At 54.9% G+C, this 26,862-nt stretch overlaps 11 protein-coding genes across 11 annotated transcripts; 3 read left to right on the top strand and 8 right to left on the bottom strand.

The window, feature by feature from the left end:
• Window positions 1-335: 335 nt before the first annotated feature.
• On the bottom strand, window positions 336-1,121 carry BZA05DRAFT_385427 (uncharacterized protein). Its single transcript, XM_051482409.1, has 2 exons — window positions 661-1,121; window positions 336-588 (listed from the first exon to the last, which is right to left on the bottom strand). The coding sequence occupies exons 1-2, from the start codon at window positions 1,087-1,089 to the stop codon at window positions 514-516; spliced, it is 504 nt and encodes a 167-aa protein (XP_051343715.1). The 5' UTR covers window positions 1,090-1,121; the 3' UTR covers window positions 336-513.
• A 2,924-nt stretch (window positions 1,122-4,045) lies between these two features.
• On the bottom strand, window positions 4,046-4,616 carry BZA05DRAFT_111389 (uncharacterized protein). Its single transcript, XM_051478584.1, has one exon. The coding sequence runs from the start codon at window positions 4,410-4,412 to the stop codon at window positions 4,077-4,079; it is 336 nt and encodes a 111-aa protein (XP_051343716.1). The 5' UTR covers window positions 4,413-4,616; the 3' UTR covers window positions 4,046-4,076.
• Window positions 4,261-6,129, bottom strand: BZA05DRAFT_385432 (uncharacterized protein). Its single transcript, XM_051482410.1, has 3 exons — window positions 5,383-6,129; window positions 4,988-5,219; window positions 4,261-4,929 (listed from the first exon to the last, which is right to left on the bottom strand). The coding sequence occupies exons 1-3, from the start codon at window positions 5,667-5,669 to the stop codon at window positions 4,513-4,515; spliced, it is 936 nt and encodes a 311-aa protein (XP_051343717.1). The 5' UTR covers window positions 5,670-6,129; the 3' UTR covers window positions 4,261-4,512.
• Window positions 6,130-6,613: 484 nt separating this feature from the next.
• On the bottom strand, window positions 6,614-8,614 carry BZA05DRAFT_433360 (uncharacterized protein; the record flags this gene model as incomplete). The annotated part of the gene is made up of 7 exons (XM_051486259.1): window positions 6,614-7,412; window positions 7,579-7,629; window positions 7,874-7,938; window positions 7,996-8,128; window positions 8,181-8,225; window positions 8,270-8,429; window positions 8,610-8,614. 7 exons carry the CDS (start codon window positions 8,612-8,614, stop codon window positions 7,080-7,082), a joined length of 792 nt encoding a protein of 263 aa, XP_051343718.1. The 3' UTR covers window positions 6,614-7,079.
• A 1,072-nt stretch (window positions 8,615-9,686) lies between these two features.
• On the bottom strand, window positions 9,687-12,713 carry BZA05DRAFT_385436 (Not1 N-terminal domain, CCR4-Not complex component-domain-containing protein). Its single transcript, XM_051482411.1, has 3 exons — window positions 12,170-12,713; window positions 10,250-11,850; window positions 9,687-10,192 (listed from the first exon to the last, which is right to left on the bottom strand). The coding sequence occupies exons 1-3, from the start codon at window positions 12,422-12,424 to the stop codon at window positions 10,132-10,134; spliced, it is 1,917 nt and encodes a 638-aa protein (XP_051343719.1). The 5' UTR covers window positions 12,425-12,713; the 3' UTR covers window positions 9,687-10,131.
• Window positions 12,714-12,845: 132 nt separating this feature from the next.
• On the top strand, window positions 12,846-14,044 carry BZA05DRAFT_385440 (D-Tyr tRNAtyr deacylase-like domain-containing protein). Its single transcript, XM_051482412.1, has 3 exons — window positions 12,846-12,920; window positions 12,989-13,078; window positions 13,137-14,044. Exons 1-3 carry the CDS (start codon window positions 12,914-12,916, stop codon window positions 13,712-13,714), a joined length of 675 nt encoding a protein of 224 aa, XP_051343720.1. The 5' UTR covers window positions 12,846-12,913; the 3' UTR covers window positions 13,715-14,044.
• A 316-nt stretch (window positions 14,045-14,360) lies between these two features.
• Window positions 14,361-16,328, top strand: BZA05DRAFT_385443 (uncharacterized protein). The gene has a single exon (XM_051482413.1). It carries the CDS (start codon window positions 14,599-14,601, stop codon window positions 15,889-15,891), a length of 1,293 nt encoding a protein of 430 aa, XP_051343721.1. The 5' UTR covers window positions 14,361-14,598; the 3' UTR covers window positions 15,892-16,328.
• A 1,004-nt stretch (window positions 16,329-17,332) lies between these two features.
• On the bottom strand, window positions 17,333-18,303 carry BZA05DRAFT_111495 (uncharacterized protein). The gene has a single exon (XM_051478586.1). It carries the CDS (start codon window positions 18,076-18,078, stop codon window positions 17,593-17,595), a length of 486 nt encoding a protein of 161 aa, XP_051343722.1. The 5' UTR covers window positions 18,079-18,303; the 3' UTR covers window positions 17,333-17,592.
• On the top strand, window positions 18,291-22,401 carry BZA05DRAFT_111491 (uncharacterized protein). The gene is made up of 3 exons (XM_051478585.1): window positions 18,291-20,743; window positions 20,809-21,463; window positions 21,544-22,401. The coding sequence occupies exons 1-3, from the start codon at window positions 18,503-18,505 to the stop codon at window positions 22,302-22,304; spliced, it is 3,657 nt and encodes a 1,218-aa protein (XP_051343723.1). The 5' UTR covers window positions 18,291-18,502; the 3' UTR covers window positions 22,305-22,401.
• Window positions 22,402-23,256: 855 nt separating this feature from the next.
• On the bottom strand, window positions 23,257-25,131 carry BZA05DRAFT_111525 (kinase-like domain-containing protein). The gene is made up of 4 exons (XM_051478587.1): window positions 24,651-25,131; window positions 24,462-24,588; window positions 23,691-24,411; window positions 23,257-23,624 (listed from the first exon to the last, which is right to left on the bottom strand). The coding sequence occupies exons 1-4, from the start codon at window positions 24,828-24,830 to the stop codon at window positions 23,483-23,485; spliced, it is 1,170 nt and encodes a 389-aa protein (XP_051343724.1). The 5' UTR covers window positions 24,831-25,131; the 3' UTR covers window positions 23,257-23,482.
• Window positions 25,132-25,675: 544 nt separating this feature from the next.
• On the bottom strand, window positions 25,676-26,799 carry BZA05DRAFT_385450 (Redoxin). The gene is made up of 6 exons (XM_051482414.1): window positions 26,712-26,799; window positions 26,591-26,654; window positions 26,357-26,466; window positions 26,187-26,276; window positions 25,889-26,100; window positions 25,676-25,799 (listed from the first exon to the last, which is right to left on the bottom strand). The coding sequence occupies exons 2-6, from the start codon at window positions 26,638-26,640 to the stop codon at window positions 25,764-25,766; spliced, it is 498 nt and encodes a 165-aa protein (XP_051343725.1). The 5' UTR covers window positions 26,641-26,654; window positions 26,712-26,799; the 3' UTR covers window positions 25,676-25,763.
• Window positions 26,800-26,862: the final 63 nt, after the last annotated feature.

The raw sequence follows: 26,862 nt of genomic DNA on the forward strand, positions 1-26,862 counted from the left end.
CGGAGGACAACAGTTGGCGGTTAGCGTTTAGGCCAGGCTGTACTCTAGAGATTGCCGCTGCCGCCCAGCGCCGACGGCGTAGGACCGATCGATCTCCCCGAGGATCACCCACCGTCTCCGGGCCTATCCGGGTCGTTCCACGGCCGTCCATCCAGAGGTCCGATCGTGCCACGAACGCCCAGCGATCCGAATCATCCGATCATGCCACGAGTCACGGCTGTGCTGAGATCTGAGCTGGCTCGCACAGCTGGATACCAAGACTCGATTCAGCCAAAGCGCATCCCCCCCCCAGACCCGCCCCGACACGCAACCCTTGCTCAAGTCACGTTCGTTAAGGTTCCCAGCCCGCGAAAGTGATGTATCATTCTTAACTTGCAGCATAGCCGACATGCTCGCTGCCCTAGGTAAAGCACCCAACCCAACCCCCCGGTAACGTATGTAAGTGCCTACTGGCCTCCGGACCCCGCGATCCATATCCACCTTTCCTCGCGTGGCCCTTTCCTTCCTTCTTCACTACTGAACGTAGTCCACCCACAGCCACCTGATCCGGACACTGCAGGCCTTGTCCTTCTTTGCACCGCTCACGATCTGCCCCCCACATGAACATCAGCACCATACTCTGCCATGCTAGTTGTATGCTAAGTCCGCAGAATATCATACCTTCCACCTTCCAGGGGAGCCCGACAGCCTACAAGCGGACCAATCATCCTTTCCCTTGACACTCAAAAAGTGTCTTCCATAGTAATCGCACCCGATCTCGAACGGGCCCGTGACTGCGTTCGCCGGGGGGTGCGCCGCAAACTCGAGGCCGCCTGCCGGGGTCAGGTAGCCTTGGTACATGAACACCTTCTTCTGGTCGACGACGCGGCGGTAGAGCCCGCCGGCGTGGAAGTGCGCGAGCAGCGGTGAGGGAAGGTGGATTCCCACTGGGCCCACGGTGCGAGTGGACACGGTGAGCAAGGTGTTGTTGAGACTGGGGGACGTGGCGTTGAACGTCGTCAAAGTGAAGTCGGTGTCTTCCCGGATGGTGCATCGGGCCGCCACAGTTACGGCCAGGAGCAGGAGCGTGAGGAGCTGCGGGAAGATCATTTTCACTGATTTTCACTGTTGGTCGTCGATGTGCGGGAGGGACAGGGGCACTGGGGCCTCCCGGGATTTTTATACACACCTCGAATCGTCAATTTCCACTCGTTTATCCCCGCATGCGTCCCCCATCCCCCCTCGTATCGAAAATCTAACGGCCTATGCAGGCCCTGTTCAGTGTTACACCTACATACTTGCAAGTTACGATTCCACGATGGATACGAGCCTATCCAGCTGAGATGGGCTATATTTACACCAGAATGTACGAGCACGATCATGCTGCATCCGTCTCGTGCCGCCAGGCCGCCTCAACGAGTTACGGGTCAATCCCGCTCGCAGCTCGCTTCGAGAACTCGGCAATCCAGATCTTCCACTCCATCCACAGCCGCGGTCACGTTGCATGATTAGAATTTAGTACTCTTTCGCCTGGGATTAACGATACAGGTTGTACCGTTGTGGTGGAATATGTTGCTGCCAAAAATAGGTGGGCAATAGGGGCAGCCGGCCCGTTGCGGCTGGTGTGAGACAAAGCACGTGGCTTGAATCGTGGGTTGATTGATTGATTTGTCGATGTCCATGTCATTGAGGGGGGCTGGCCGCTTTTGATTATCAATGGTGATGGTGATGGTTACAATGGTTCATTTCGGTGTGGACCTTCTCCCGGATCTATGCGGGACGAGAATGGAGGAAATTCGCAATCATAGGCCTGGGGCCTCCCTCTTTGCACAATTGGAAATTACTTGCTTTCCATGGCTCCCGTAGGCCGTGGGCACTGGGGGCTTGCCATTCCTCATTCTCAGAGCCCTGAAGTTCACTTCTAGGTAATCTTCCGACTTTCGAGGTGAGGTTGCGGGACGGATATGTAGGGAGGTGGAGGCGGAGGCAAGGGGAGGTTTCTTTTGGGTGGCTCAAAGCTGTGGGAACGAGTGTGTTCCTATGAGTAGTCCACTAGCCGTTCGGAGGACCGGTGGTGGGTGCTTGGAATATTCTGTGCGGTATTAGCGGGTCCAAGTTTGGTTCTCTCTCTCTCTCTCTCTCTCTCTCTCTCTCTTTCTTGTACCTGTAGCTCCTAAAATCGAACATACCACTTCACTTCTCTTCATCTCTATCGTTCCAGTAAATCACCTCCACGGGTCCTTCCAACAAAAGTCCGTCGCTCGCTCACCATTTCTTGTTTCCCAGTTCATCATCCTACTCTAACTACTCTATACATTCTAGTTATGCTACTCTACACTATCTACTGAAGAAAAGAAATATGTATGTAGCAAAAACATCGTCCCAGTCAAAAACCTGCCATTAAGCATAACGCCTTCCCCACCATATGTACAATCTAAGCAAGAAATATCTACATGATCTTGAAGAACGCAACGACTCCTCAGGTACCCAACCCCCGGTGCTAATTGCGTGCGTGTGTGTGCTAAGCATCGGACCGAGAGCTTGTATTACCGCCAATTATGGCGCCCCGTTGATTCTTTTCGATATTCCCATCGCAATCGAAAAGCCGTTCTACCGAACCATTCCGCATGCACATCCCGCATGCCATCTCACTCGACCTTTCCTTCCTGGTACCTATCCCGGCGCACAAACCGCCAGCAAATCCTCCAGCGCAGCTGCCCTCTCGCCGCGGTGCGGATTCAATTCAAGCGCCGGCCTTTGCAATTGTTCGAACGCAGGACTAGTCGGCGACTTCGGTGACTGCGGTTCCAACTTCCGGCGGCCGCATGGTACCTAAGGTACCGGGACGAGGCCCGTCCTCATCCCGTCGAAACTCTTAGAGCTCTACAGTTAGCTGGGACTTGGTCCACCCACACCGCTAGAATGCAGCGCACGACTACTGCGCAGTCGGCGAGTGGGATCGGCTTGGTCGCGGCGCGGTCGCGGCGAGGCGGTGGAGTACAACCCCGAGGCGATGGGTAATGGAGGAGGAGCTTTGGTGCGGATCTGGTTGGGAGGTGGGGGTTGGGGTGCTTCCGCTTGTCGTGCTTCGGCTTGAAGTGCCAGCCAAAAGAGCCATGCCATCGTCACTACCATTCCCGCCGCCACTTCCTCGCAGCATCGTTTTCTCACTCGCCAGGGCATCCCGATAGGTGATTCGTCGATACCAGTTTACCAGTTTACCAGCCGCCTCACAAACCCTCGCCACCCGCATCTCCTCGCTGGGGACAGGACATCCGCTCTAGCAACGACTCATTCCAGGAGGTTCATGTACTACTATAGCGGGCAAACTTCGTGGCAGAGTCCCTGGGCGTGGTGTAGTTGATGTTATTGATACTTACTTATATGTGTATTTACTCGCACGGCAACGCATAGCAACGTATGGCAACGTATGGCAACGTATGGCAACGTATGGCAACGTATGGCAACGTATGGCAACGTATGGCAACGTATGGCAACGTATGGCAACGTATGGCAACGTATTTAGAGTATGGACCGAAGAGCTGCATACATATCGTGTTGGCATCCATCCCGCGCCATCCCGTGCAGCTTATCGACCAGCTCTTGGAGTCTTCGACAGCGGTGATCACGGCGCTGCCGGGCTCATCGGGCTTGCGTCTTCCGGCCGGCGGCGACGGTGAAGCGCACGTGCGGCTTCCGCGACCTCGGGGGCCGCCTGCGGGACGAGCCCGCCGACGACGGCTCGGCACCAGGTAGATTTCTCGCTGACGGGCTGGCCATCGCTGCGGAGGATCGCGCCGAAGGGGGGTTCGGGATGAAGACAGCGACACATACACACACACACACACACACACACATCGCCCATGGTTGGCTCCGCCCATGGCGGGAGGACAGGCGGACAGGCAGGCAGGCAATCTACATAGCTGATATGTAGGATATGGAGTTATGTACTTCTTGCATATGATATGCACTCTAATATCGATCCCGTATGCCCGGCGCACGCAATATGATATCAATACATCTAGGTACATATGATATGTAACCAGCAATGCTTTCAACTTTCACTTCATTTCAATCCCGCACACACCCTTCACGGTCTATCCACACACTCCCTCTATCCTATCCTTACAGACCAGACCAGACCATCTCGCGGAAGCAAGCAAGCAAACAATAGGAAAAAAACGAAAATCTAACCAAAGAGAAAAAAAGCAAAGCAAAGAAAAGCAAAGAAAAGCAAAACACCTAGACTTCAACCCATCCCCCACCCAGCCCGACCGACCAACCCCCCAAATGATATAAGAACACGGACATGAATGAGCAAGCAAGCACGTAGGAAAGTTATACAAGCAAGAAAAGAATAGAAAAGAAAAGGAACCCGAACAGAACAGAACAGTAATAGGTACAGAAGCAAAGGGGGAAATCGGGAAGTACATAAGATAAAATATAAGGAGAAGAAGAAGTCATTCATTTTCGAGTTTGATTCGTTGCAGTTCATTCCCCGCGTGGGGGCGCCCAAAGAAGAAGATTGATTGATTACTCCTTCCGACTCGCCCCCGCAGCGGCAACCATCTCCTTCACCGCCTTCTGTCGCTCCTTCTCCTTGCCCTTCCTGCTGAGCGGAGGCATGCTGCTGCTGCGCTTCTCCTTCCCCTCCTCGACCTCGCGGTAGAGTCCGTGCTCGCGGATATACTCTATGACGCAGGCAGGGAGGAGATAGTGTACGCTCATTCCCTGCCGGAGAAACTGCCGAATTCCGGTGCTGGAGATGTCATTGGCGATCAGCTGCCGGATTACGTGGATGTTCTCTAGCCAGTCTTTGCCGAGGTCGTTGCTCCACTCCTTTAGTGGGGCCAGGGCGTCGTGAACGGCTGAGCCGGATCGTTCGACGACAAAGATTCCATAGCCGCTGAGAATGTGGTCCAGATCGGGGATGCTCCAGACGCCAGGTTGCTAAGATTGTTGTTAGTATCTGAAGGTGTGGGAGTAGCGGGGGATAGTATGAACTTACAGACATCGTCTGGAGTAGGTCGCTGCCGGAGAGGAGGCTGACGTGTGCGCGTCGGTACTCGCTGCGAGGAGCACCCTCATAGGGCGCAATTCCACCGATCACGTCGTTGACCTCGTGGGCGACGTGGTCTAGGACCAGAGCTGTAGGCTGGTATTCGGGCTGGATGGCCTCCCATGGGTCTACCATGATCCAGTCGGACGTCTGGTCGCAGGCGAGCTCACACATGCGGAGTCTAGTTTCTCATCGTGTCAGCATTGATTGCATTGGAGTACGGCAAAGTGATGCAGCAAGGTTGCATTGCCGAGGTGTCTGAGAGAGAAAGTGAGGGAAGGAGGGGTATAGGAGGTAAGGTAAGGAATGAAGAGGAAAGAAGGAATGGGGGGGGGGCTATCTACCGGTGCGTAGCAGAAGCCAAACCGGCCTTATTGTAGCGGTCCGACACGGGCGACATGTAGCCCGCAACAACCTCATATTCGTCACTCATGTTCTGCCTAACATGGTCGACCGCCATTTCGAACATGCGCAAGTGCATGTGGGTAATAGGCGAGAAGGAACCACAGGCGACGAGCACCAGAGGTGTCTTGGAGGGATCGGTCAGGGCGCGCGACAATCGGTGCGAAGGGAAGGCGTATTCGTCCATTGTGCTCGCGGAGGGGGTGGAAGGGCTCGTTGCGAAGGTCATTTTAAGGTTCTTCTTGACTTCTGCTTCTTTTCGGGGAGGAGGAGGAGTCCGCGATGGTGTGGTCAATAGGCCGAGCTCTGAAGAGGTAGAGGTGACTAGAGGTAACTAGAGATAGAGGTGGAGGTGGAGGTATTTGTCTGCGATGGATTGTCGGAGTCAAGTTGAATACGGTATTTGATGGCTGGGGTTGTTGTAGCCGGATGTGCAGGAGTCAGAAGCGGGGGGGTTTCGTGGAGGCTGATGTGCGGTGACTCTTCGGCACGAGGAGGGAAGGGATTGGGGTGTTTTGTGTTTGAAGCTGGGGGGGTGTCTTGGTGGGGGTAATTGGTCTTAGAAAGCGGTGGTCGGCGCGGGTACTTTGAAATGTGCGTGGTGGGGTTGCGTCTACTTCCTCGAGGTACCTAGCGAGTGTGGAGCCCGAATATGTAGACGACGCGGACTTAACAGAGTTTTATTTAAACACCGCCGTTTTGGGTGGCGAGCGGCGAGCGGACAGACCCTGACCAACATCGCTCTCATCGTCGTCGTCCGCCCACGCTGCAGCCAACCACCGGCGCACTTGCTACATCCTCTACACATGATACTACCACAAACCCGCTTCTCCTCGTCCCTATCTAGGGCGATGCGGGATGATGCAGAGGGATTTTCGGATGTGTTCGCTTGGGGGACAAGACCGAACCCGCGACGACCGCCGTCATGCAGTTCCATGTTTTGTGGGAGATGTATTGCCCTAATTGGTGGGAATCCGCTTGCATGGGATCGGGGTAGCCAGCCGTCATGGTGAGGATCGAGTTCTGGAATTTAGCCATCCCAACCATGAATCTCACGGGGTTATACCGGGTGGACGGTGTTGCCAAGGCGCCTGATTATGTAAGCGCGCGATGCACCGGTGGTGATGCACGGGAATCGGCGCGCATGTCGCGGCGTGGAGGCAGCGGCTTCCTCACTGCTCACCGACTTGCCGGCCCGTTGATTGACCGTATCTTTCCCTCACTATTGGACACAGGTATTTGCATTGCATCTCAGCTTTATTCGTGCTTCCTTCGCATTGTCAACCCTGGGTAATACACCCCCTCTCCGTGCCGATTATACTTCGAACCTATGGTTGTACTTATCCATTCTCGGCCACTTTCAACATATCGGGGTCCCGTCAAGATCCACCCCAGGACTTAAGTTCCTCCTTGCTTCTGATATCCGGCAGGCTATCTCTCTGCTTCTACCGTCTCTGTCGAGCGAAGCTCCAGGTCTTAGCTTCTCATCCCTCCCTCCCTTGGAGCCATCTTCCGGTGAGCAGACCGGCGTGCAGATCAAGGGGAAGTTGACCAAGTCGGTAAAGAACACCTTCCTTCGGTCCTTCGGTCCTTCTCCTCATCCTTGAAGTCCGGTATGTACGGAAGAGATCACTGTCGTCTAGTAACTAGCACCCCGTAGAATGCGTCGATCTGCTTGGCCGCGGGAAGGAAGGCGGCAGAGATACTCGAGCGAACTGCCGCCATACACTCGCGCATGTTGTATGTGCTTTCCGAGCTTGATCGCGCGAAGCGGCGAAGGACCGATGCCGTGCCTACAGTACACCGACGACGCAACACACAGCAGCGCGTCCGCGAATGGGATGCTGCCGCCGCAGGCGAAATGGTTCGCCATCAGCGTCGTGTACGGTGTACCCGCTCCCCTGGCTCTTGGGGTGCTTCGGAATAGAATCCGGATGCCGTGGATCAGGTGGAGCTTCCAGTACCCGCCCGACTGCGCTGCGTATCTAGGAGGAGGTTCCGAATGCACCGATTCCGCTGATGGTGCTCGAGAATACATTCACTTTCAACTGCATTCCTGGAACAAGCGCGAGTGCTGCTAGATCCTCGCGCGAGGTCTCGGTGCACGGCTTTCGATCCAGTGTCCGCGCGGTACGTACCTGGTTGAGGCCGACGTCGGCCCTTCCGAGGGGGTCGTCTTCGTCGTCGCTCTGGTGGTTTCATGTCGAGAGGGTGCTCGAAGATTCGCCCTCCCGGGATAGTCCCAGCACGGCCATTCTGAACCTCTTGTTTCTGCTGTTGGATGAACTGTGGTCATCGAAGGTGGAGGCCTGTGGGGCTTTTTGCCAGTCGATCGATTCCAAGCCGTTGTTTTTCGTTACCGGCCGTAGTCGTCGGGTCGAGGGGCCTCACAAAGTCTATCAGGTGCGGTACAGTACAAGTAGGCCGACCTACCATCTCAGTCCCAATTATTTCTGGACCGTTCTCTTGGACTCCTGCGGTTTGCCACCACCGAATACCTAGCGAGGAGATACCAGAAAAATGCCACCACTGCTCCCTCCGAGAAGGAGCCTTACTGCTGGACCGATACAGCATCGAGCGCATGCCCTTATCCACCTCTAGGCGGTGCTTTATTGCCCACAACTGCTGGTAATCCAGATGGCGTCTGTCCCTTGCCAGCTTCTTCTCCGCCTCCAGCCCCACCTCATTCTCTTCCCACTCCGTGAGTACGCACTCTCTCGCTCTGGTCATACATCCGCACCTTCTGAAACCTCGCATAATCCTCCAGCGGCACCTCGTCCGCCACCTGCCCGAAGACATTCCTATACAGGGCAACCCAGCACACCGCACCATGGAACGAGTCCAGTCCAGCTGATCGAGGGCGGCGGCGGAAGTCCACAACCCGCATCGCCAGCCTCGATCAGCCTCCGTGATAGTCGGCAGCCGTGGCACCGCCGTTTCCCGCCCGAACAGCGCGGCGAAGTACGAGGCCGGCGTGACGTAGAAGTACCTAGCTCATGGTGTGTTTTACTGCACCGTCTCGCTGGCGCACGCGCCGAATACGCTCGATGAGGATGGTGAATACCTAGGGTGAATGACTAGGGTGATGAGCAGCGCGAGCAGCGCCTTCTAGCTCTCTATCTATGGTCAACTTCTTTTCGTCCAGCCGTTTGTCGGGGCTGTACAATACGCCATGCCTATGTCGAGCTCTCTGGTTGGTGGTGCTGTGTGTCTCTCGGATGTCAGACTCAGGCTGACTGACCGGTGAGATGGATATTGATCGGGGAACGGGAACTGCTGTGTATATACACCTTATTCCTGCGAGAGGCGAGAGTCCAATCTAAGTCTTTTATCTATGCGTAAGTAACTATTGATCACTCATTCGTGCGGTGAGCACATCTAGTGCGCGGGCGCGTGTGGCTGGGGTTTGCGGTACCTATATATGTAGGGTGGCGCCTGCGTGAACACAACTTCCGGCGCAGCAGATGGCAGAATGATCTAGGTACGTAGCCGTGTCAAATCCTGAGGTTTATGGCAGAATACAAGCTGTTGGGCCTCAAAGCAGCAGAGTCGGTGGCCCGTTGAACGCGCATTACGCAGCCATCATGGGGCTGACGATGCAGGGGCTGGACAGCATCTCGAGGCGGTAGGGACTATGACAGACTGCTAGTTACTACTGGTCACTTCACCGGCTTTGATATGCAAATATGGTGGGAATTGGCGAGGGATATAGATTTCGTGGTCATCGCCATACGTCATGATAGGTAGCATGTCAGGAGCCCTCACGGCAGCACAGCGGCGTTGAAATCTCAACCCATGGTACGCCAGAGCCCTCACCGCAGCACAGCAGCGTTGAAATCAAAACGCAGGCCCCGAAGTTAGTTACCAGGCAGCATCTGGAGATATAGTACAGTCACTTATGCCTACCATAGTAGGTAGTAGGCCAAGCTAAATCCATACTGGCGGGTGGGTGGAGTTCAACGAGTATGTAAGCGCAAGGCTGCTCAACATCTAGATCGGTGGGCGACTCCAACTTTGCACGGCTCCCTTTGCTCCGTACACCAACATCCGCATAGGTAGGTTGCCCATAGTTACAGGCAAAGCAACAACGGGACAGACTAGCAAGCGTGGCTGACCGCGAGTGGGTGAGTGAGTGAGTGAGTGAGTGATTATGGCCTGAATCCGAATTGCTGCGATCAACAAAAGGTTCGCAGATGGTGGTGCTTGGAGGGTCGCGAAATGCTGAGATGCAATTGACACCTGCATGTCCCGAGATTGTAAGCTGCTTCCATTCAATAAGTAGGAGCTCCCGTATGTAGTAGCTATCCACAACACCACCGATCACCAGTATGCCCCGCACGCGACCCATTTGGTAAAACATAGCAGAAAAAAAGAAAAAAAGCAAACAAGACGCGGTAAAGCACCTTACATGATGAAGGCATAGCCACCGACCAACCTGCACCGGAATTTGCGGATACAGAAAAATCACGCAATCAAACACCATGGAAAAGAAATACACAAAAGCACAACAAACACACCAATAGTTCCTGGTTCAGAGGGACAAACTAGAGGTAAAAGAGTAGATGATGAGTGGGTTTGATCGGGTCACGGTCATGCCAACCATTGAGCACGGCGCCTACCAAGAACGGAAGGAGAACAAAGTGATGACGGAGACAATTAAGCCAAATACCATCAGGGATGACTGTGACAGCCTACAAGTCATCCTCAAGGTATTTGTACACGAACTTGAAGTCGGACTTTCTCCGGTTCATCCTACATAAGCTACCGTTAGTCACCAACACAACACGTTTGCTTAACCAAGATACTAACCATGTACTCTCGTAGTCAAAGAACCGGTATGTTCCTTGCTCATACTCCTCGGTGATCGTTTTGGGCTCCTCGTGCCTCTGGAACCAAGTCTGGTACTGCTTGTGAAACCGCCAGCTCTGGCGCTTCAGTTCCTTAGCTGCCAAGTACTGCTGATAGGTGCCTTGTCGGTAGTAGAACACGTAGAAGAGCGTATCAGTATCCACTCGCCGGTAGAGAGCGGGATCGTCGAATATCGGCAACGGCTCCTGGGGATAGTGGTTGGGAGTATTGTACTTCTGTGTGGGCTTGTAGTGCTTCGGCTTCTCCGCGTCGATGGAATCGGGTGCATTCACGTACGACAACTCCAAGGACCGGGTTAGCCCTGGCGGATTTGGTAGGAGTCTCTTCTTGGTCGCTTCGAACGACTCCATGAGATCCTGTAGGCCTGGTGGCAGATGGAATACGCAATCGTCCTGGGCTTGCTCGACTGATGGTTCCGTAGACTCATAAGTGCCATTGGTACCATTCGTGCCGTTGACTTGTGTTTCTGAGGGGCCCGGGGAGGGGGCAGCATCCGAGTTGGATGGTTCGTTGGGAATTTCCGGCAAAGGTCCAACTGGCGGCGCACCAGGCGAAGGTAGGCGCACGTTGGGTTTGGGTGATGTCGACTGTTCGGACACTGGCGGTGAATTCTTTTCTGGCACATGACTAGGTGTACTAGGCACGTTGTTTTGGCGTTGTGCGAGCTGTGCGTGCTGAATGATCGGTGTGGACTGCTTCGGTGGGTTTGCTGGCGGCGGAAAAGCGGCCTGAACGGGTGCCTGACCTGGTGGAGGCGGTAACGGCGCAATCCCAACGTTTCTCTCCGCAGCTGCAGCCGCCGTCGCAACAGATGCGTACTTCAGCTCTCCAGGTCTCGTGGATAATGGTGCCGGCTTCACGGAACCGTTGCTCGGACTCACGCCGAATGAAGGCGCCGGACTGGGTGTGTGCATGGTCAGTGGTATAGGCATGGGCGATTTGATCTGTGTACTGGGTCTTCGAGCGGTCGCAACTTCTTTCGCTTTGATCGGGGCTTGGTTTTCCGACATGTCGTCCTGCTGACTCGTTGTATCTTGACTCGACATCCGGTCCGCGTCCATACCCATCCCGAATATGTCCTCGGCGATCTCCTCGTCAAGATTTAATTCGTCGTAGATGTTCTCGTCCTCGTCGACCATGAAATCGACGTCCTGATTCGACTCGACATACCATTTGATGTCTTCCTTGATCCGTTCCACGTTATCGATTTCCAGTTGGCCGTTCTCCAGCAGTCTCATGATCAGCTCCAGCTTTCCCTGATGCCATTTATGCCGTTCGACGATCCTCTCCACCTCCGCCACCCGATCGGCTTTCGACGAATCCCCCTTCTTCCCCTTCTTCAGCGTGACAGCTAACCCCTCCGCCTCCGCTTCGCAAGCTTCAATCTGGCGATCCAGCTCAGTAGTGCAGTCGGACAGAAAATTAACCATGTCTTGTTTCTGCTGAGATTTTGGATCGAGCCGTGCCGAAGCTAGTAGACCTTCTTTCGAATACGCTTTCGTTTTCATTTCCTTTTCCACGGCTTTGAATTTCTCCATTTGCTGTATATAACACAGGCCCCCAAAGGGTGGGCAAGAAAATCAGCATGCTAATACAAACGCGACAACGAAGAGAAAACGGAATGAAAGCGGCAAGGAAATCCAAATGAGGAGATAGTGGCCACGAAAACGAGATGCCACAGCAATCCCAACGGTAGTAAGCAGCAGCAACGTCACCGACAGGTCTGCCGTGTCGAAATGACAGGACCAACTCAAAGAGTGATGAGAAAGTGGTATGTGCAGCAACAGTGCTTGCGGGAGGACACGAACAAATACAAAGGGTAGTATAAACGTCAGCAGCAGAAGGGCAACAAGTCCTCACCGTCTCAATCAGCTTCCGCTGATCTAGTAATGGCTTCTTGTCCTTGATTTCCGAGTTGGCGGCCCATGTCTTGATCTGATCGCGATGTCGTTGAAGCTTCTTGATCTCCCGTTTGAGCGAGTCTTCGAGCTTCTCCTTTTGTGACGAGTTTGTGCATTGCTGAAGCTTCTCGTAGATGGATTCAAACTGTGCGATGCCTTCGGCTACTCGTTTGAAGGTCCGCTCGACCTCTTGTTGAAGCTTTCGGGCGGCCATATTTGAATGTCGTGGAGGGTGACAGGCGATGAGTACTGGTGCCAATGCCGGGAAGGCTCGAGAAGTGGAGTGGCGAGGAGGCGGAGGAGACGGCAGGAAGGTGTACTGTGTTGCGGCTTAAAGTTTCGCGTGCGCAGGGAGGGGAAGGAAGTGGTTGCGTGGGCGACAAACCAGCGGTCGTGGGATTCGGTACCTGTTTCGGGGTCTTATTGGTATGTGGTGAGTAGGTCGGGAGGGAGTTGATGTCCGTCAGTCAACCGTCAGATGCGCTTGACCGCTTGGGGGGTTGAGGCTGCGATGTTTGTTCTGGGGACGTTTCAACCGTTTTGGGTGATCCCCGTGATGGAAACTACGGCGGCGCTAAGTAATCATGGATACTAGTACACTCTGTTCATCCATATACCAATCCCCCCACAATAACCATTGTCATCACCCAGTCTTCCCCGCTCCATTCAACTGTAGCCATCTCCCCTCTTATCATCATCGAACATGAAAGGTGAGTATTCCTCGTTTTGATTGTTTTGAGATTGTTGTGATTTATTACCATGCTGACCACGTGAGTAGCAATCATTCAGCGTGTTATCTCGGCTTCCGTGACGGTGGACGGCCAGGTTGTCTCCTCCATCTCGAACGGCATCCTAGTTTTTGCAGCTAGCTAGTATTCCCGCCTGGACCCTCCGTGATCCCACGAACTAACGCCTCGTCGCCACAGTCGCCCCTAACGACACTCTGAAGGACATCGATACTCTTGCCAACCGCATTCTCAAGCTCAAAGTATGGGACGACAACGACGGTGGTAGCAACGGCCGGTGGAAAAACTCGGTCATCGACATGAAATACCAGATTCTCCTTGTGCCCCAGTTCACGCTGCTCGCCAACACAAAGAAGGGTAACAAGCCAGACTTCCATGGGGCATGTCCGTCGCAGATGGCGAAGGATATGTACACGTCGCTGCTGGAGAAGACAAGGGAGCTGTATATCAAGGATAGACAGCTACCCAGCGAGGAAGGGATCAAGTGGGTTCAGGATGGTGTGTTTGGGGCCATGATGCAAGTAGCATTGATCAACGACGGACCGGTAACTCTCGAGATCAACACCCCTTCGCCACAGCAGCAATCAACGAACAGCACGGAGAAGGGCAGTGGGGAAGGGTCACAGAAGGGCAGTGCGAAGGGAACACCGAAAGAGAAGGGGGCACCGAAGGGAAGAGAAACGCCAACAACTGAGGCACTTGGAGCGGGGACATCACCTTTGGCTGAAGCAGTTACCGCCAAAATTGAAGGATGTTGATACAAGTCTATCGCAACACCCCATCTAGATGTAGCCTTACATGATATCCCCGCTATTTTAGCAGCTTCAGCCTTCAGCCTTCACTATCAACTCTCGACTCTCGAGAGTTAAACACCACAAGAATGCAGCCCCGACAAATGCATGAACCTCAAGAGTTCCCCACATCTCACAGACCAGTGACCACATTTTGTTTCATGTATTTGTGGCAGTCGGTATGAGTAAGATACATTGTGTTTGGATGCTGAGGACTGATCAGTGGTCCACTGATCACTGGTAAAATGATGGGGTGAGCGACAGGGGCTAATCACTAGAAAGTCACTTAGCCCAACCAAGCACGAATCCCCGGTGAGATTCGATTCGCGCGAGATCATCGAGTGATATTTATGACAGTCAGCTAGGTTTAACAGAGGAGTTCCCGAAAGGCCCTGGACGGAGGGCCGACTTCTCCCATCCCTCTGGACCACCCGGCCAAATCATCAAGCCATTTTGATATGCATGTACCAGAAACGGCGTGCTGGTGTCCAATGTAGTCAGCCGGGATATCTCGTGTGCCCGATATTGTTGAGGGGTTCATGTCAGCTGGTGAGCGCAAGACACCAAGTTTTGCCAAAGCAGCAGATATGCGGAACGTCGTCATACCAGAGAACTACGCTCGTGCCCCACCGGTTCCAACCCCGCTATCGGCCATTCCATGTGATTTAAGCGAGCGTCTGAGGGCTTGGACAATCAGGCCCATCATCTCAGATATATATCCCTTTCCCGACCGCCACCTTCCTGCTCTACAGACGGACCATTCCAGCACTTCGATAATACGTACATACCGGAACCCGACTACATCTCCCCCACACTTAACTTGCAGGTCTCGGAAATAAGCTTCGAGAGCGATGTCCACAGCAGCATCAGTAGCGACGGAAACTCCGATGAGCGGAACGCCAGATGCAGCAGTGCCAGAGCCGGTCTCTCCCGGCAAGAGCAAGCGGTCGTTTTTTGGCCTCGGAAAGAAAAGGAAAGACCAAGATGCGCCGTCATCGCCACCTCGCGATAGCTCACCGAAGATAGTCGACGAGAAGGCGCCGCAGTTGCCGCAGTTGGCCAGCATTCCACCAATGAATACTTCTCTCACGTCACCATCGGCGTCACCATCGGCGTCAACAACCCCTCGCATACAAACGCTCACGCCATCACCACCATCGACATCATCCGCCTTGTTGAATATGCAACAACCACCACCAAAAACACCCACCCGCTCCCTCCATTCGGCGAGCTCGCCAGTCCTAACCCCGCACTCCCCCTCCACCCCACATGCCCCATCGCAGTCTCCGTCGCGCGGCCTTTCCACATCGAGCTCCATGATCTTCGAGCGCAATGTGCAGGAGCACCCGAACAACCCTAACATTCCCGTGCCAATGTCGTCGGCGATTCCAGCGCACATCCAGACCGAGAACTTTATCCCGCCCGTGCTGGAAGCCTCATCGCTGGCCATTACCGACCGGAATTGCGGCGTCGATGAGGTCGAGATCGTGATGCACTCTGCGCACCAGCCCGCGCTCTCGGTCGGCGGGCTGGCCACGTCCCTCGAGAACTACTCCAGCCTCGACCACACCGAGGACCCCAGTAGCTACTCGGGCGACGACCTGTCATCGCACGGTGGCGGCATTGGCGCGTCGGCCGCGGCAGATAAGCGGCGGCTCTCGTTCATATCGTTTGCGGATGTGGTCCAGGCCGAGCAGGCGGAGCAGTACGGCGATATCATGACCCACAGCACGTCTTCTCCGTCGCGCGGGAGTCCAGTGCAGAGCGCGGCTGATCCCGCGGCCATGGGCACAATAAACGAGACCATGAGGAGGAGCCCCAGTCCGATCCGGCTCGGCAGTACGCCGTCGCGCGGGAGTCTCGTGCAGGACCCTAACTCGCTGAGCTCCATCAACGAGACGTTAAGGAGGAGCCCCAGTTCCATTCGACTGGGCAATAGCCCGCCACGGTCAACGTATATGGCGGGCGAGAGGAGCCCGGGAAGCCCCGGAAGCCCCGGAAGGACTGCGGCGGACCATATCGGCGTCGAGAGGGGAGAGTTGACGATCGAGACTATGCGACAGGCGCTGAAGAAGACTGGAAGCGGTGATTTGGGGCAAAGGAGCCCGATCGCTAGCAGCAGCGCTTTCAGCAGAACAACGTGATCGCCGTTAGCGTCGGAGGTCGAAACGAAGGAGCTGGACAAGCCGTTTTCCGTAGTGTATCTATCTTAATCGTCTTTTTTCTTCTTTTTTTTCTTCTAGGTCTTCTCCTTCTTGGTCTTTGTCTTTGTCTTCTTTCGATTTCCTTCCTTTTTTCCCCCTGTTTGCTGCTCTCGGCTGGCACGAAGCGCACGAAGAAGTCGGCCAGATCGCAGCCCGGAAGATCTAGACCGAACGGCCATCTCGGTGGAGCGGGCTGGCTATCCCCTCTGTCTCTGCACGCGGTTGGGAGCTGCCTTACGAGTTCCATTACTCTCTATTGCTATTTACATGTACTTGTGGAATGGTGTTTCTTGGTTGCGATCAATGATAGGTCTCCAGTAGCGGTATGTATCTTATGTTATGGCTGGATAATTGAAGCGTGTTTAGTATTAGGAAGACTATGCTCGGTGATGACTTTGTCCATGGCAAAGGCCTAGAGTTCTAAACGGTTTCAAAGACCGTCTGGCTAGCTATCACCGGTTGGCTTTGTTTTGGGAGGCGTCCGGAATCACTCGGTCGCCAGCAGTCGATGTTTCGCATGGACTTACCCGTACAGGACCGCCTATGAGTACTTCTCCAGAGTCTATATACAAAGGCGAGGTACCGTCAAGTTTCAACCTAGACTCCAGAGCTGTCGATATTCTAGAATTACTCCATATACACAACCTTACGGTAATTCTGTTCCTGGATTATTCTCGAAACAATTTCCGCGCACGCCCGCCTCTGCCGCATCGCATCCGATAGCCGCATTGTTTTTTTTTGCGGGGGGCATGACACGGCATATGCAACTTCCATCACAGTCAGAGTCCTGACTGTGCAGTAACAGCTCCACTCTATCTCCATGTCTCTGCGTTCGTTCTTCGCGGAATCGAAGCACCTACCAGGTAGGTATAAGAGACATACCGTACCTCCCGAAGTACGAGTGCTTACTGCTCCGTCGGCACATGTTCATAACGAAAGTCGAACCTTCTGCTGAGGGATTTCCGGCGGGCACTGGGCAGAGTGGAGATGACGCCCTAGGTAATAATCGCGGCCTTGCGCCCAAGAACGAGCTTTATCTGCAACGGAGACGGCAGCTGGACTCACATACAAACATACTTCATACATACGAAATGAGTCTCCTTCTCGCCAGCATCATGTAACGGTCTTTGAATCTTCGTTGCCTGCCTATTGTCGACTCTTGAGTCGGAGATGGTTGCATTCAGAAAGTGCTCGGTATCTATCTGAGTGCTGTAGGTACTCAGGACTACCTAGAGTCTGCTAGTAGTACCCAAGTACTCTCCACCAAGCGCTAGCTGGAGAGCCCCAACCAGCCAGCAGCCAGCAGCCAGCAGCCAGCCAGCAGCAGCAGCAGCTTCTCGAGTTCTGTGAATCTCACACACGCCTGACGATAAACCCCGTCTGGCATATAGTGGGCACTGGGCTGGAGTAATAGAGCATCATTTATTTTAACTACTCCACATGTATAGTATTGGTATCTAGACGAAGTCCCCGTCCACCCCCTCCCCTCCTCTGTCCCCCGTCCTCCAAAAGAACACCTTGGACCTTGCCGATCGCCCACGACCGCGAAGATCCCCCGATATTACATACGATACGATACGATACCCAAGCACTTCTTACCTACTCAACTCACTAGATACTCAACTTGCCGACTACTACTAGTCAGTAGACTCCAGACCCCTTCCGACTTCCGTCCGGAGTCAGTCCCGACCGATCGTGCGCCCCAAACGCAACTGCAACTGGCACCGTGAAGCGGAAAAAAGGAAGGGATCCAGAAGCCACACTTGCAGCGGTGCAGCGGTCCACTTCGATTCTCTTCACCCCTCCTCCTCCTTCTCCCCCCGTCGTCGTATCGGTCCCCCGTCCCATACATCCATACATCCAATCCATCCATCGCGGCCTCAAGCCCCGAAAGGCGCCAGCAAGAAGTCGGTCGATACCAACCACATGCAAGGAAGAACACCACAATCGAAGACACCGGCGAGTTCTTTTCTGCCGTGGATGGAGAAGTGAGATAGTGCACAAGTGAGAGAGGAAAGTGAGAAGAGAAGAGAAGACAGAGAAGAGCAGAGAAGAGAAGACGAGACCAGACCAGACCAGAGACGAGTCGGGACGGACGAGAGAAAGCGAGCCCAGTGCAACCCACATCAACTACCGAACATTACATAAGATAGGCCCCATACACCAGTATAACAAACCCACGATACCCATTACATACAAATCGCTTGCTGAGGCGCCGCGCTCGCCCATCGCCGACGCCGACGTCCCCTCCCGCTCCTGTTCCACCTTCTTTGTGCCATTGTCGGGGCGCAGGTACGTGACCCCATTCAAAACACAACCACTACAATCACTGCCACTGCAGCCTCCATCTCCGCCGCCAACGACGACGACCGACCACGACGACCACGCTGGGACCAGGCTCCAGCCGGTTCCCCGAACACAAAGGATTGCCACTCTCTGGCTCGCTCGTTCTGTCCATTCCCATTCTCGCTCTTTTGCCTTTCTACCAATACTTGCGCCTCACCCTATTGTCCCGTACGCCCGGGTAGTCTCGAGCCTGTAAACATCTTATATGGCTGGACACACAAATGCAGACGATTACCCTCGATCGGCAGGGGCAGTTCTGAATCCCCACAGCTTCGCCGCCCGTGCCGCCGTCGTCGGTTCGCATCCCACGTTCTCGCGAAGCAACACGGACCCGTCCGAGTCGCTCTCTCCACGCGACCGATATCGGGATGGAGGCATGACCATTCGCGCCGTTACGCCGGAGCCAGAAGCCGAATTCGAGCCGGATCTGGACGACCCTACAGCGCTCGCCGCGCACACTACCACTCCTCCCAGGACTCCGTCGCGCTCTACTATCCGTTCGTCGTCGAGATGGGACTTGCTGGGCCGTTCGTCGCCAGAACCAACCGCCGCGCCCGCGCCGGCCTCCCCAGAAAAATCAAGGAGCATAATGAATAGGGCGTCGATGACCGCGGCTGCGCAACTGGCGGATCTCAACATCAGCAGGGCAAAGAGCAGATCACCTACGGAAAGGATGTGGTATAGTCGGGCGGGCGCATCATCGCCGGAGGATACAAGATTCGATGTGGGTTCACCGAGCTATGTAGCACGACATCGATACGGTCCATCCCAGGGCGTACTGGAAACCGGAACACTACCGACTTCAGTAGGATACCCGTCCACGCAGGCTGTGCAATTACAGAATTCGACGACGACGAGGCCCTCGACCGGAAAGAGTGGTCGCCATCGATTGCTAAGGCCGTCGGCGTCCATAACCACGCTGCAGCAGCAAAATGCATATCGCGGCAGCGTTTTCGGTGACCAACCACTCCCAACCTCCCCTGTCAATGCCGACTTCGACACCCTCGTAAAATTAATGAAGAGAGTGCGCGGAAGAATGGATGGCTACGTGGAATTCCGTCTGGGTGAGCATAGGGTCTGGACCAAAGGATACTGTCAGATCGACATTGACACTGGCGCTCTGCTGTACCAGCAGGATGAGAATAATACTACTTCACCGCCACACGTAATCGTGCCGGATCTCAGGAGCTGCCATGTAAAATCCTCGGCGGAGGACGAGGGCATGATCGACCTCAGCACGCATTCGTTGAAGATTGAAATGAAGCTCCGTCCGTTGAGCGTCCAGCAGTACGATCAGTGGCTGGCAGCGCTCCTCTGTTGGTCGCCAATACGTCCGGCCGGAGCACAGAACAAGCGGGTAAAGTCGCAGATGCCCGTGTTGACCAAGGAGAAACGCCGGAGAAATTCCGATGCCACCGTTCAGAACAGAGGGGATGCAACCATCATTAAGGTGGGAAAGATGCTCCTATGGAGGCCGGTAGTAGGACCTACCGCGCCGCCAACAGGAAGCCACAAGTCGTCAAGCAAGATCAAGCCGCCGCATGGCGTAGCATGGCAGAGCATCTCGTGCACGCTCCAGGAAAATGGCGAATTCCGGCTGCATAGAGATCTGGATTCTCAGATCCTGGCCGTCGTCCAGCTGAGCCAATTGAGCCGGTGTGCCGTCCAACAGCTCGATCCTAGCATCTTGGATCAGGACTTCTGCATTGCCATCTACCCCCAGTACACTCCCAACGCTAGCAATCCGACGCAATTGCGCCCCGTCTATCTCGGTATTGACACGCGGATACTCTTCGAAGTGTGGTTCGTGCTCCTGCGAGCGTTCACCATGCCCGAGCTGTACGGCCCACCGGCTCCATCTGCGGGCTTGGGAACGATCACGGCGGGGGCAGCGTCCGAATCGAGGAGCGCGGGTGCCCTGGCCGATTCTTATCGAATACAGCGCGGCCTCTATCTGCGCATCGTCGAGGCGAAGATCAATATGAACCCGCATAACGAACGGGAATCGGGCGTGGATTGCTACGCCGAGGTGGTGCTGGACGGAGAGGCCAGGGCCAAGACCATGGTTCGCACAAAGACGCATAATCCCTTCTGGCGCGAGGACTACGAGTTCCCCGACCTGCCCACCGTGTTGACGGATGTTGCTGTCGTGCTCAAGCAACGAGACCCGCGGTGGAGGACCAAAGCGAATGGCAGCACGGTGGCTGGCTCGGGTGGGTTCGGAGGTGGGCTCGGCGGGGTTAGTTTACCGGGAAGTAACGACACCATCATAGGACGGGTGGATGTTAGACTCGATAGGCTCACTAAGAATGAGTTTGAGCGGTGGCTTCCGCTGGTGAATGCTAGGAGGGATGGGACCGATGAACACATTGGAGAGATGTATCTGCGCGCCGAGACGGAGGAGCTGATCGTGTTAATGGGCTCGGAGTATAAAGTGCTCTCAGATGTATGTCCCCCACCCGGTCGTTTTGGCGTCGTCCAAAACAGTGTCTGATAACTTCCGTTTTGCAGTTACTCCACCAGTTCAGTTCCGGAATCACGTTACATATCGCACGAGTGATCACCGACTTGAGAAGATTGGCCGATACTCTCCTCCAGATCTTCCAGGTCAGCAGCAAAGCGAGCGAATGGCTGATGGCCCTTGCCGAGGGCGAGATCGACGGCCTTCACAAGGAGACACCCATAATAGAGGACAAGCCAACGTCGCAGCATGAATCAGAACCACTCGCGCGGCACAAGAGCGGTCTCGTGGATGCGAACATCTTGTTCCGCGGCAATTCGTTGCTTACCAGAGCGCTAGACACACACATGAAGCGGCTTGGGCGCGAGTATCTCGAGGAGACATTGGGAGATCATCTCCAGAAGATTGCGGCGGAAGATACCTACTGCGAGGTGGACCCGATGCGGATCGATAGTCCAGAGCACATCCAGAGGAATTGGAAGCAGCTGCTCTCAATCACTCGTACTATCTGGCAGGCTATCTTCACGAGCGCGTCACGGTGTCCCCTCGAACTTAGAAAGATCCTGCGCCATATTCGGCTCTGCGTCGAAGACCGCTATGGAGATCTGTTAAGGACAGTCAGCTACAGCAGCGTTTGCGGGTTCTTGTTCCTGCGGTTTTTCGTGCCGGCTATCTTGAACCCGAAGCTCTTTGGCCTCCTCAAAGGTAGATGATCCCCCTTCCCGAAAGAAAAAGAAATAATGAACAAAAATCTTTACGAATTACTAACGGTTGAGGCGTCACAGACCACCCCGGAGTCCGAGCTCAGCGTACCTTAACATTAATTGCGAAGGCCCTCCAAGGCCTTGCGAACATGACCACCTTCGGTATCAAAGAGCCATGGATGTCGCCGATGAACGAGTTCCTTGCCGAGCACAAAGACGAGCTGAAAGACTTCGTCGACTCCGTAACGACGATCTCACCAGCGCTCGACCGCGCCGTCAAGACCGTGCCCCCATCCTACGTCACTCCCATCACGATCCTCAACCGGCTCTCCGGCGCCTCAAAAGAAGGCTTCCCCAGCCTGCCGTACCTAATCGACCAGCCACGGGCCTTCGCCGCGCTCGTCGCGATGTGGCTGAAGCACTGCACACCCTCATCCGCACTCGACAAGAACACGCGGGAATTCGACTCAGTATGCCGCAGCATCCAGCACCGCATCCACGAATGCATTGCGGGGGCGGAGGACGCCGAGCGCCCCGGCAGCTCCGCCAGCGCCGAGGCACACTGGGAGGAGGTCGCGGAAAAGGCCACTGGCGTCCCCGCCCGCGACGGCGTCTACACGCGTGGCGGCCGCGGCGGAGGCCTCCAGCGCGTTGCACCCTGCACCGTTGACGACGCTGTCGTCGGCTCCCTCGGATACAGCGTCAATGTCAGCGCGGGATCGCCCGCCGCCTCCGCCTCCTCCGGCAGCGTGGGTAGGAGCTCGAGGAGTCTCGGCGGCATACTAGGGTTTGGCGGGAGCAGGAGGAAGGAAAGAGGGAAGGTCGAGGTAGGCGAGGGGTAATACTTCTTCTTTACTTGCCGGCCGGAAGGGCGGGGGCGTTAACGTTTTGGGTTGTTTGTTGCTTGTTTGTTGCTTGTATCTATCTATCTACAGTAGGCGTTCGTTTGCTATTGCTATTGCTATTTGCTATTGCTATTGCTATCGCGTTTGCTTTGTGTTTGTTTTGCTATGTTCGTTGGCTCGTGAATTGAACATGCATAGCCTAGTTACTGGCTCCCTTTTGGTTTTTTTTTATGTACCTTACCTTCTTTGTGGTTGTTTTTTCCTTTTTTTCTTCTTCTTTCTTTGCTTTTGCTTGCTTTTGTTTTGGCTATGGCTATGTATCTTTTTTTTCGATGCGCAGCGAGTTGACGATGTGATGAATGGGCGGTGTCTAGGACGAGGAGGGGTGGGTGCGGTGGGGTGGGGTGGGTGGGTGCGGGGAATGGATGGGATGGGGATGGGAGGGGTACATACATAACTTGAATGCCCATATCGAATCTCGATGGAGATGGAGATGGAGGTGGGGGACCTTCGACCTTCCACAAACATTTGATTTGATCTCGATATTTGATCCCGATATGCACACATATTATTCCTCCGTTTATCTCCGAGCTGACCGAAGCAAAAGCAACTGGGAGATGGTATAGCTATCACGCGACCATCCATCACCACCATTCCCATCGTCCCGCACCAGGCATCCTGAGCCCAACAAAAAACCCGGCCCCCATCTCCCGACACTGACATATCACCTCTCACCACCTACTCACAGACAGTCATACACACCCCAAACCACAGCACACCCCACAGTACACCAATGTAGGTATGTAGTTCAATTCCATTCCATTCGAGTTATCCCGTCCGTATTGTTGAAAAGAGGACTCCGACTCCCCCAAGCGCCAGAAAAGTAGAGTAAAGTAAAGTGCAGTATAAAAAAAGACGCACCCAGCAGAAGCAGAAAACAGAAATTACGGCGAAAAGAAAAAAATCCCATCATCAAATCAACCAATCGTCATCTAAACCAAACCAAATCAAGGGCGGGGGGGTATGTGTATGTGTGTGTGTCAGTAGTAAGGAAAGCGAAAACAGAACAGAAAGCTCGTGCAAAGATTTAGTTGTTGAAATGCCTCATCTGAGTCTAAGTCTAAGTCTGAGCCAAGGGAAGGGGAGGGAAGGGAAGAGAAGGAGGAGGACGACGACTAGGTGGAGGCCCACCGCTCCTCGCGGAACGTAGGGGTGCTGTTTTTCCAGGCGTGGTATTCGCCCAATCGTACCAGTGCATACTGCGCGTAGTCGAAGTCGATCTGTGAGATCTGTGCTTGGATGAGCGCCCAGATTCCCCTGTAGATGCCCGCCAGGTTAGCAAACTCGATCATCATCCGGAAGAGAAAAGGAAGGGAAGCCAACCAGTAGAACCCGGGAATTCCCCGGAAGAAATCAACCTCCTCCATCAGCTTCTGCACATCGTCATCGCCCACCTCCTCCACACCGTCCTTCCTGTGCTGGTGGAAACTCTGCAAGTAGACGCGGATGAATTCACGCCTGGTACTCTTCGTCGGGAGCTTCTCGTATTCGCACGCGAATCCACCCCACTCGGCAAAGTGATTCGCAATGTCGAATGCGCGCTCACACGGAGTAGCGTACTCATAATCGATGAGGTGAACCTTCCGTGGCCCATCACCAGGCAGGATAATGACATTCCCGTTCAACAAATCGCAGTGTCCCGTGACCAGTCCAACACCCCCATCATGACCCTTAAATCCGTATCCGCCCGCCGCACGTGGCTTCTCCATAGCGGCCAACTCCCGCCGCAGCTCCTCCTTCTGCGTCTTCTGTGCATCGGTCGCCGACGGCAGCGCCGAAATCCACTTGTGTAGCACGCCCCAGAGATTGTTGGCTTCCGGGTCGTCGGGGGTGGAAGCGTCAGTGGTCGTGGAGGTGGTGGGCAGGACGCCGTGCCATTCTCCCAGACGCTCGGCGACTGCCTTCCAGGTTTCGGGAACGGCGAGATCGTCGACGGAGCATACACGCCCGGCCACGAATCGGTAGAGAAGGCCGTTGGCGAACCGCGCGAGGAGGGGGGGCGCGAGGCCGTAGTTAGAGAGGAGGAGGTGGGAACTGCATTCGCCTGTGGAGACTGTCAGCACGGAATCGCGCAGTGAGGACGGGGGCACAAACGCTCGCGGTCAATCAGGATGCTGGTGTCATTCCCGTAGGCGCGCAGGAGCACGGAGTTTTCGTCCTCGTAGTCGCGAGCTTGCTTTGCGGAGAGCTCTGGCGGCGGGTTGTGGACACATTTCAGCAGCTGTTGTTTGTTAGCCAGTTGTCCTCGACCATTCGTCCGACCACTCCGAAGGGCGCACATACAGTGTTCGTAATGCCGTCGGTGAACCGAATGAACTTTACCCCACGTCCACCCTTAGCAGGAGTCCATTCGGGAAAGAGCGAGTAGACGAGATGCGAGGCCGAGGTTTGCGAGTTGGCCGGATTGTAGTACAGGGGGATCGTTAGGAGCTCTGCCGAGGTGGCGGCGGCCGCAGACATCATGGACGAAGAAGAGAGTGAGAATGCGAAACTACTGATTGCAGGTGGGCTCTGTGATGTTTACGAGGTTAGGTATTCTGGATTGGATTTCGTAGTCCGGTATTGGGGGGTGTTGGGGAAGAAATAAGCTTGTAGAAAAGGAGGAACGAGGCACGGGCAGAGGAGGAGGGGGAGGCAGGAGTGAATTGGGGAATAAATTCTTGGACCAGTCTCTCGGTCTGTCTGTCTGTCTGTCTGCAGCAGGACAGGACAAGAACAAGAAGAAGAAGAGGGCAGGCGCATGCACATGCACGCAGGGGGGGCGTCTACCTTCCAGTGTTCCTGTGTTCTCATGGGCCGGGTTTTCGCAGTCTTCGCTCCCTCGCTCCCTCGCATCCCTCTCTCTCTCTCTCGTGTGCGCTCCTACCTCCGCGAGCTACTGCTCGCTAGCCTGGTCGTGTGCACCTTGCCTTTCGCTCGATGTACCGGGCTTGGCGCGCCTCAACAAATGCGATGATGTGTGGGTGGCTCTTTGGCATGTGATCGATCAATCCTGTGGGGGAGGGAGCCAGAATTGATTGCGTGCGATCGATTGATTACGAGTGTGTTCTGCCGCTTTGCCACGGTTTAGAGTACAGAGTACATACGGCAAATCAGCCTGCCATCTCATAACGCGCGTCATCGAGCTGAGCAGAGGTCTTGTGCATGGAAGGAGTTGGAGAAACGTTGCGATTGGGCAGCGCACAGATGGGTGTGTCTATCCGAGCCTCACGATCAGCGATTCGAGTGAGCTCCAATGATTCGCGTGTGATCATTCGTGATGCGGATGTTGATCCACAGATCCGATGCACGCGGCCGGACATGATCATGGCGCACAGAGTAAACACGTTGCTTTGTCTATTTTACTCCGATACACAGTGACTGCATGAGTGTAGGTACTCGTACACATCCGCTCCCTTACAACTTCGCGAGCACCGCCTCAGCCGACGAAACCTGCGAGCACCCGGATTAGCCATCTGTCGCACGCAGTGCCCACCCGGTAGGCCGGTAGGCCGGTCCCCGTTGAAACGTCGGTCACTTACATCCAGCTGTCCCGGCTGCTCCTTCGCGGCATACGTGACCTTCCCATGGTCGACCACGATGGCGTACCTAGCGGTGCGGGCTCCCTGGTTCCAGCCGATGCTCTTCGAGAACGCCGCGTCCTCGTCGGAAATGAACAGGATCTCGTCGTTCTTGACGCCTTGCGCCTTGCTCCATGCGTTCATCACGAAGGCGTCGTTGTAGCCCGCGACCGCTGCGTCTATTAGCAGGAGCGGGGGATGCGGGGATGCGGGGATGCGGGGATGCGGGGATGCGGGGATGCGGGGATGCACAACGAACCGATCAAATCCACGCCCTTCGCCTTCAGGTCCTTCGCATGCTTGATGTACCCGGGCAGATGCGACTCGGAGCAGGTGGGTGTGAAGGCGCCTATTCTTTCGTATCAGCCAGATCCACCTCCCATCATGTACCACTTCGGGCGGGGAAGGGGGAGGTGATATGATAGTTACCGGGAACGGCAAACAGCACGACTTTCTTGTCGGCCCACTCCTTCGAGGCGTTGATTGGCTTCGGACGCCCGACACACGCATTGATGTCCGCCCCGCTGTAGGGAATGTACCTGACGATGGGAAGGCGACATTAGCGCCATGCACCCTTCCATCAATCAATCCCTCAATCCATCCACCCGTCTTCCCCGCCCTCCCCGCCCACCATCCCTCCATCCAACCGTCACGAGGACTCACTGGAAGGTAACATTATCGGGGAACTTGTCGCCAGCCTTGAGTCCGCTCATGATTGCTATCGTTGCTATCTTCCCGTTATATCTTTCCTTTATATCTTTCCGTTATTTCCTGCCTTAGTTACCTGGTAAGTCCGTAGGATGTCGAGATTCGAGTTAGTTAAGTTGGTGTTGCGTATGTAGAGTATTATGGCTGTATGTATGTAGATACGATGAGAGGCAGATGCGGATGCGGGGTTCCCGAGGTTTTATATGTGCAGCAATCCACCACTGCAC

The sequence above is a fragment of the Tricharina praecox genome (assembly GCF_024521635.1).
Source record: "Tricharina praecox strain CBS 144465 chromosome Unknown BZA05scaffold_2, whole genome shotgun sequence".
In the NCBI taxonomy this organism is placed as follows: Eukaryota; Fungi; Ascomycota; class Pezizomycetes; order Pezizales; family Pyronemataceae; genus Tricharina; species Tricharina praecox.

Bases quoted from the DNA above. Each gene is read 5' to 3' on its own strand.
- BZA05DRAFT_385427 (XM_051482409.1), bottom strand. From the start codon at position 1,089: ATGATCTTCCCGCAGCTCCTCACGCTCCTGCTCCTGGCCGTAACTGTG. The intron at 589-660 runs GTATGATATTCT...TGTGGGGGGCAG, and splicing joins GCTCCCCTGGAAGGTGGAAG to ATCGTGAGCGGTGCAAAGAA.
- BZA05DRAFT_111389 (XM_051478584.1), bottom strand. From the start codon at position 4,412: ATGTACTTCCCGATTTCCCCCTTTGCTTCTGTACCTATTACTGTTCTG.
- BZA05DRAFT_385432 (XM_051482410.1), bottom strand. From the start codon at position 5,669: ATGACCTTCGCAACGAGCCCTTCCACCCCCTCCGCGAGCACAATGGAC. The intron at 5,220-5,382 runs GTAGATAGCCCC...ATGAGAAACTAG, and splicing joins TTGGCTTCTGCTACGCACCG to ACTCCGCATGTGTGAGCTCG. The intron at 4,930-4,987 runs GTAAGTTCATAC...CAACAATCTTAG, and splicing joins ACCTACTCCAGACGATGTCT to CAACCTGGCGTCTGGAGCAT.
- BZA05DRAFT_385436 (XM_051482411.1), bottom strand. From the start codon at position 12,424: ATGGCCGCCCGAAAGCTTCAACAAGAGGTCGAGCGGACCTTCAAACGA. The intron at 11,851-12,169 runs GTGAGGACTTGT...TGTTATATACAG, and splicing joins AGCGGAAGCTGATTGAGACG to CAAATGGAGAAATTCAAAGC. The intron at 10,193-10,249 runs GTTAGTATCTTG...TAGCTTATGTAG, and splicing joins TTTGACTACGAGAGTACATG to GATGAACCGGAGAAAGTCCG.
- BZA05DRAFT_385440 (XM_051482412.1), top strand. The intron at 13,079-13,136 runs GCTAGTATTCCC...TCGTCGCCACAG, and splicing joins CATCCTAGTTTTTGCAGCTA to TCGCCCCTAACGACACTCTG.
- BZA05DRAFT_385443 (XM_051482413.1), top strand. From the start codon at position 14,599: ATGTCCACAGCAGCATCAGTAGCGACGGAAACTCCGATGAGCGGAACG.
- BZA05DRAFT_111495 (XM_051478586.1), bottom strand. From the start codon at position 18,078: ATGTGGGTTGCACTGGGCTCGCTTTCTCTCGTCCGTCCCGACTCGTCT.
- BZA05DRAFT_111491 (XM_051478585.1), top strand. From the start codon at position 18,503: ATGGCTGGACACACAAATGCAGACGATTACCCTCGATCGGCAGGGGCA. The intron at 20,744-20,808 runs GTATGTCCCCCA...TCCGTTTTGCAG, and splicing joins AGTATAAAGTGCTCTCAGAT to TTACTCCACCAGTTCAGTTC. The intron at 21,464-21,543 runs GTAGATGATCCC...GAGGCGTCACAG, and splicing joins GCTCTTTGGCCTCCTCAAAG to ACCACCCCGGAGTCCGAGCT.
- BZA05DRAFT_111525 (XM_051478587.1), bottom strand. From the start codon at position 24,830: ATGATGTCTGCGGCCGCCGCCACCTCGGCAGAGCTCCTAACGATCCCC. The intron at 24,412-24,461 runs GTTTGTGCCCCC...CAGTCTCCACAG, and splicing joins CATCCTGATTGACCGCGAGC to GCGAATGCAGTTCCCACCTC. The intron at 23,625-23,690 runs GTTGGCTTCCCT...GGGCATCTACAG, and splicing joins GGAATTCCCGGGTTCTACTG to GGGAATCTGGGCGCTCATCC.
- BZA05DRAFT_385450 (XM_051482414.1), bottom strand. From the start codon at position 26,640: ATGAGCGGACTCAAGGCTGGCGACAAGTTCCCCGATAATGTTACCTTC. The intron at 26,467-26,590 runs GTGAGTCCTCGT...TCCCATCGTCAG, and splicing joins CCCGATAATGTTACCTTCCA to GTACATTCCCTACAGCGGGG. The intron at 26,277-26,356 runs GTAACTATCATA...ACGAAAGAATAG, and splicing joins CGTGCTGTTTGCCGTTCCCG to GCGCCTTCACACCCACCTGC.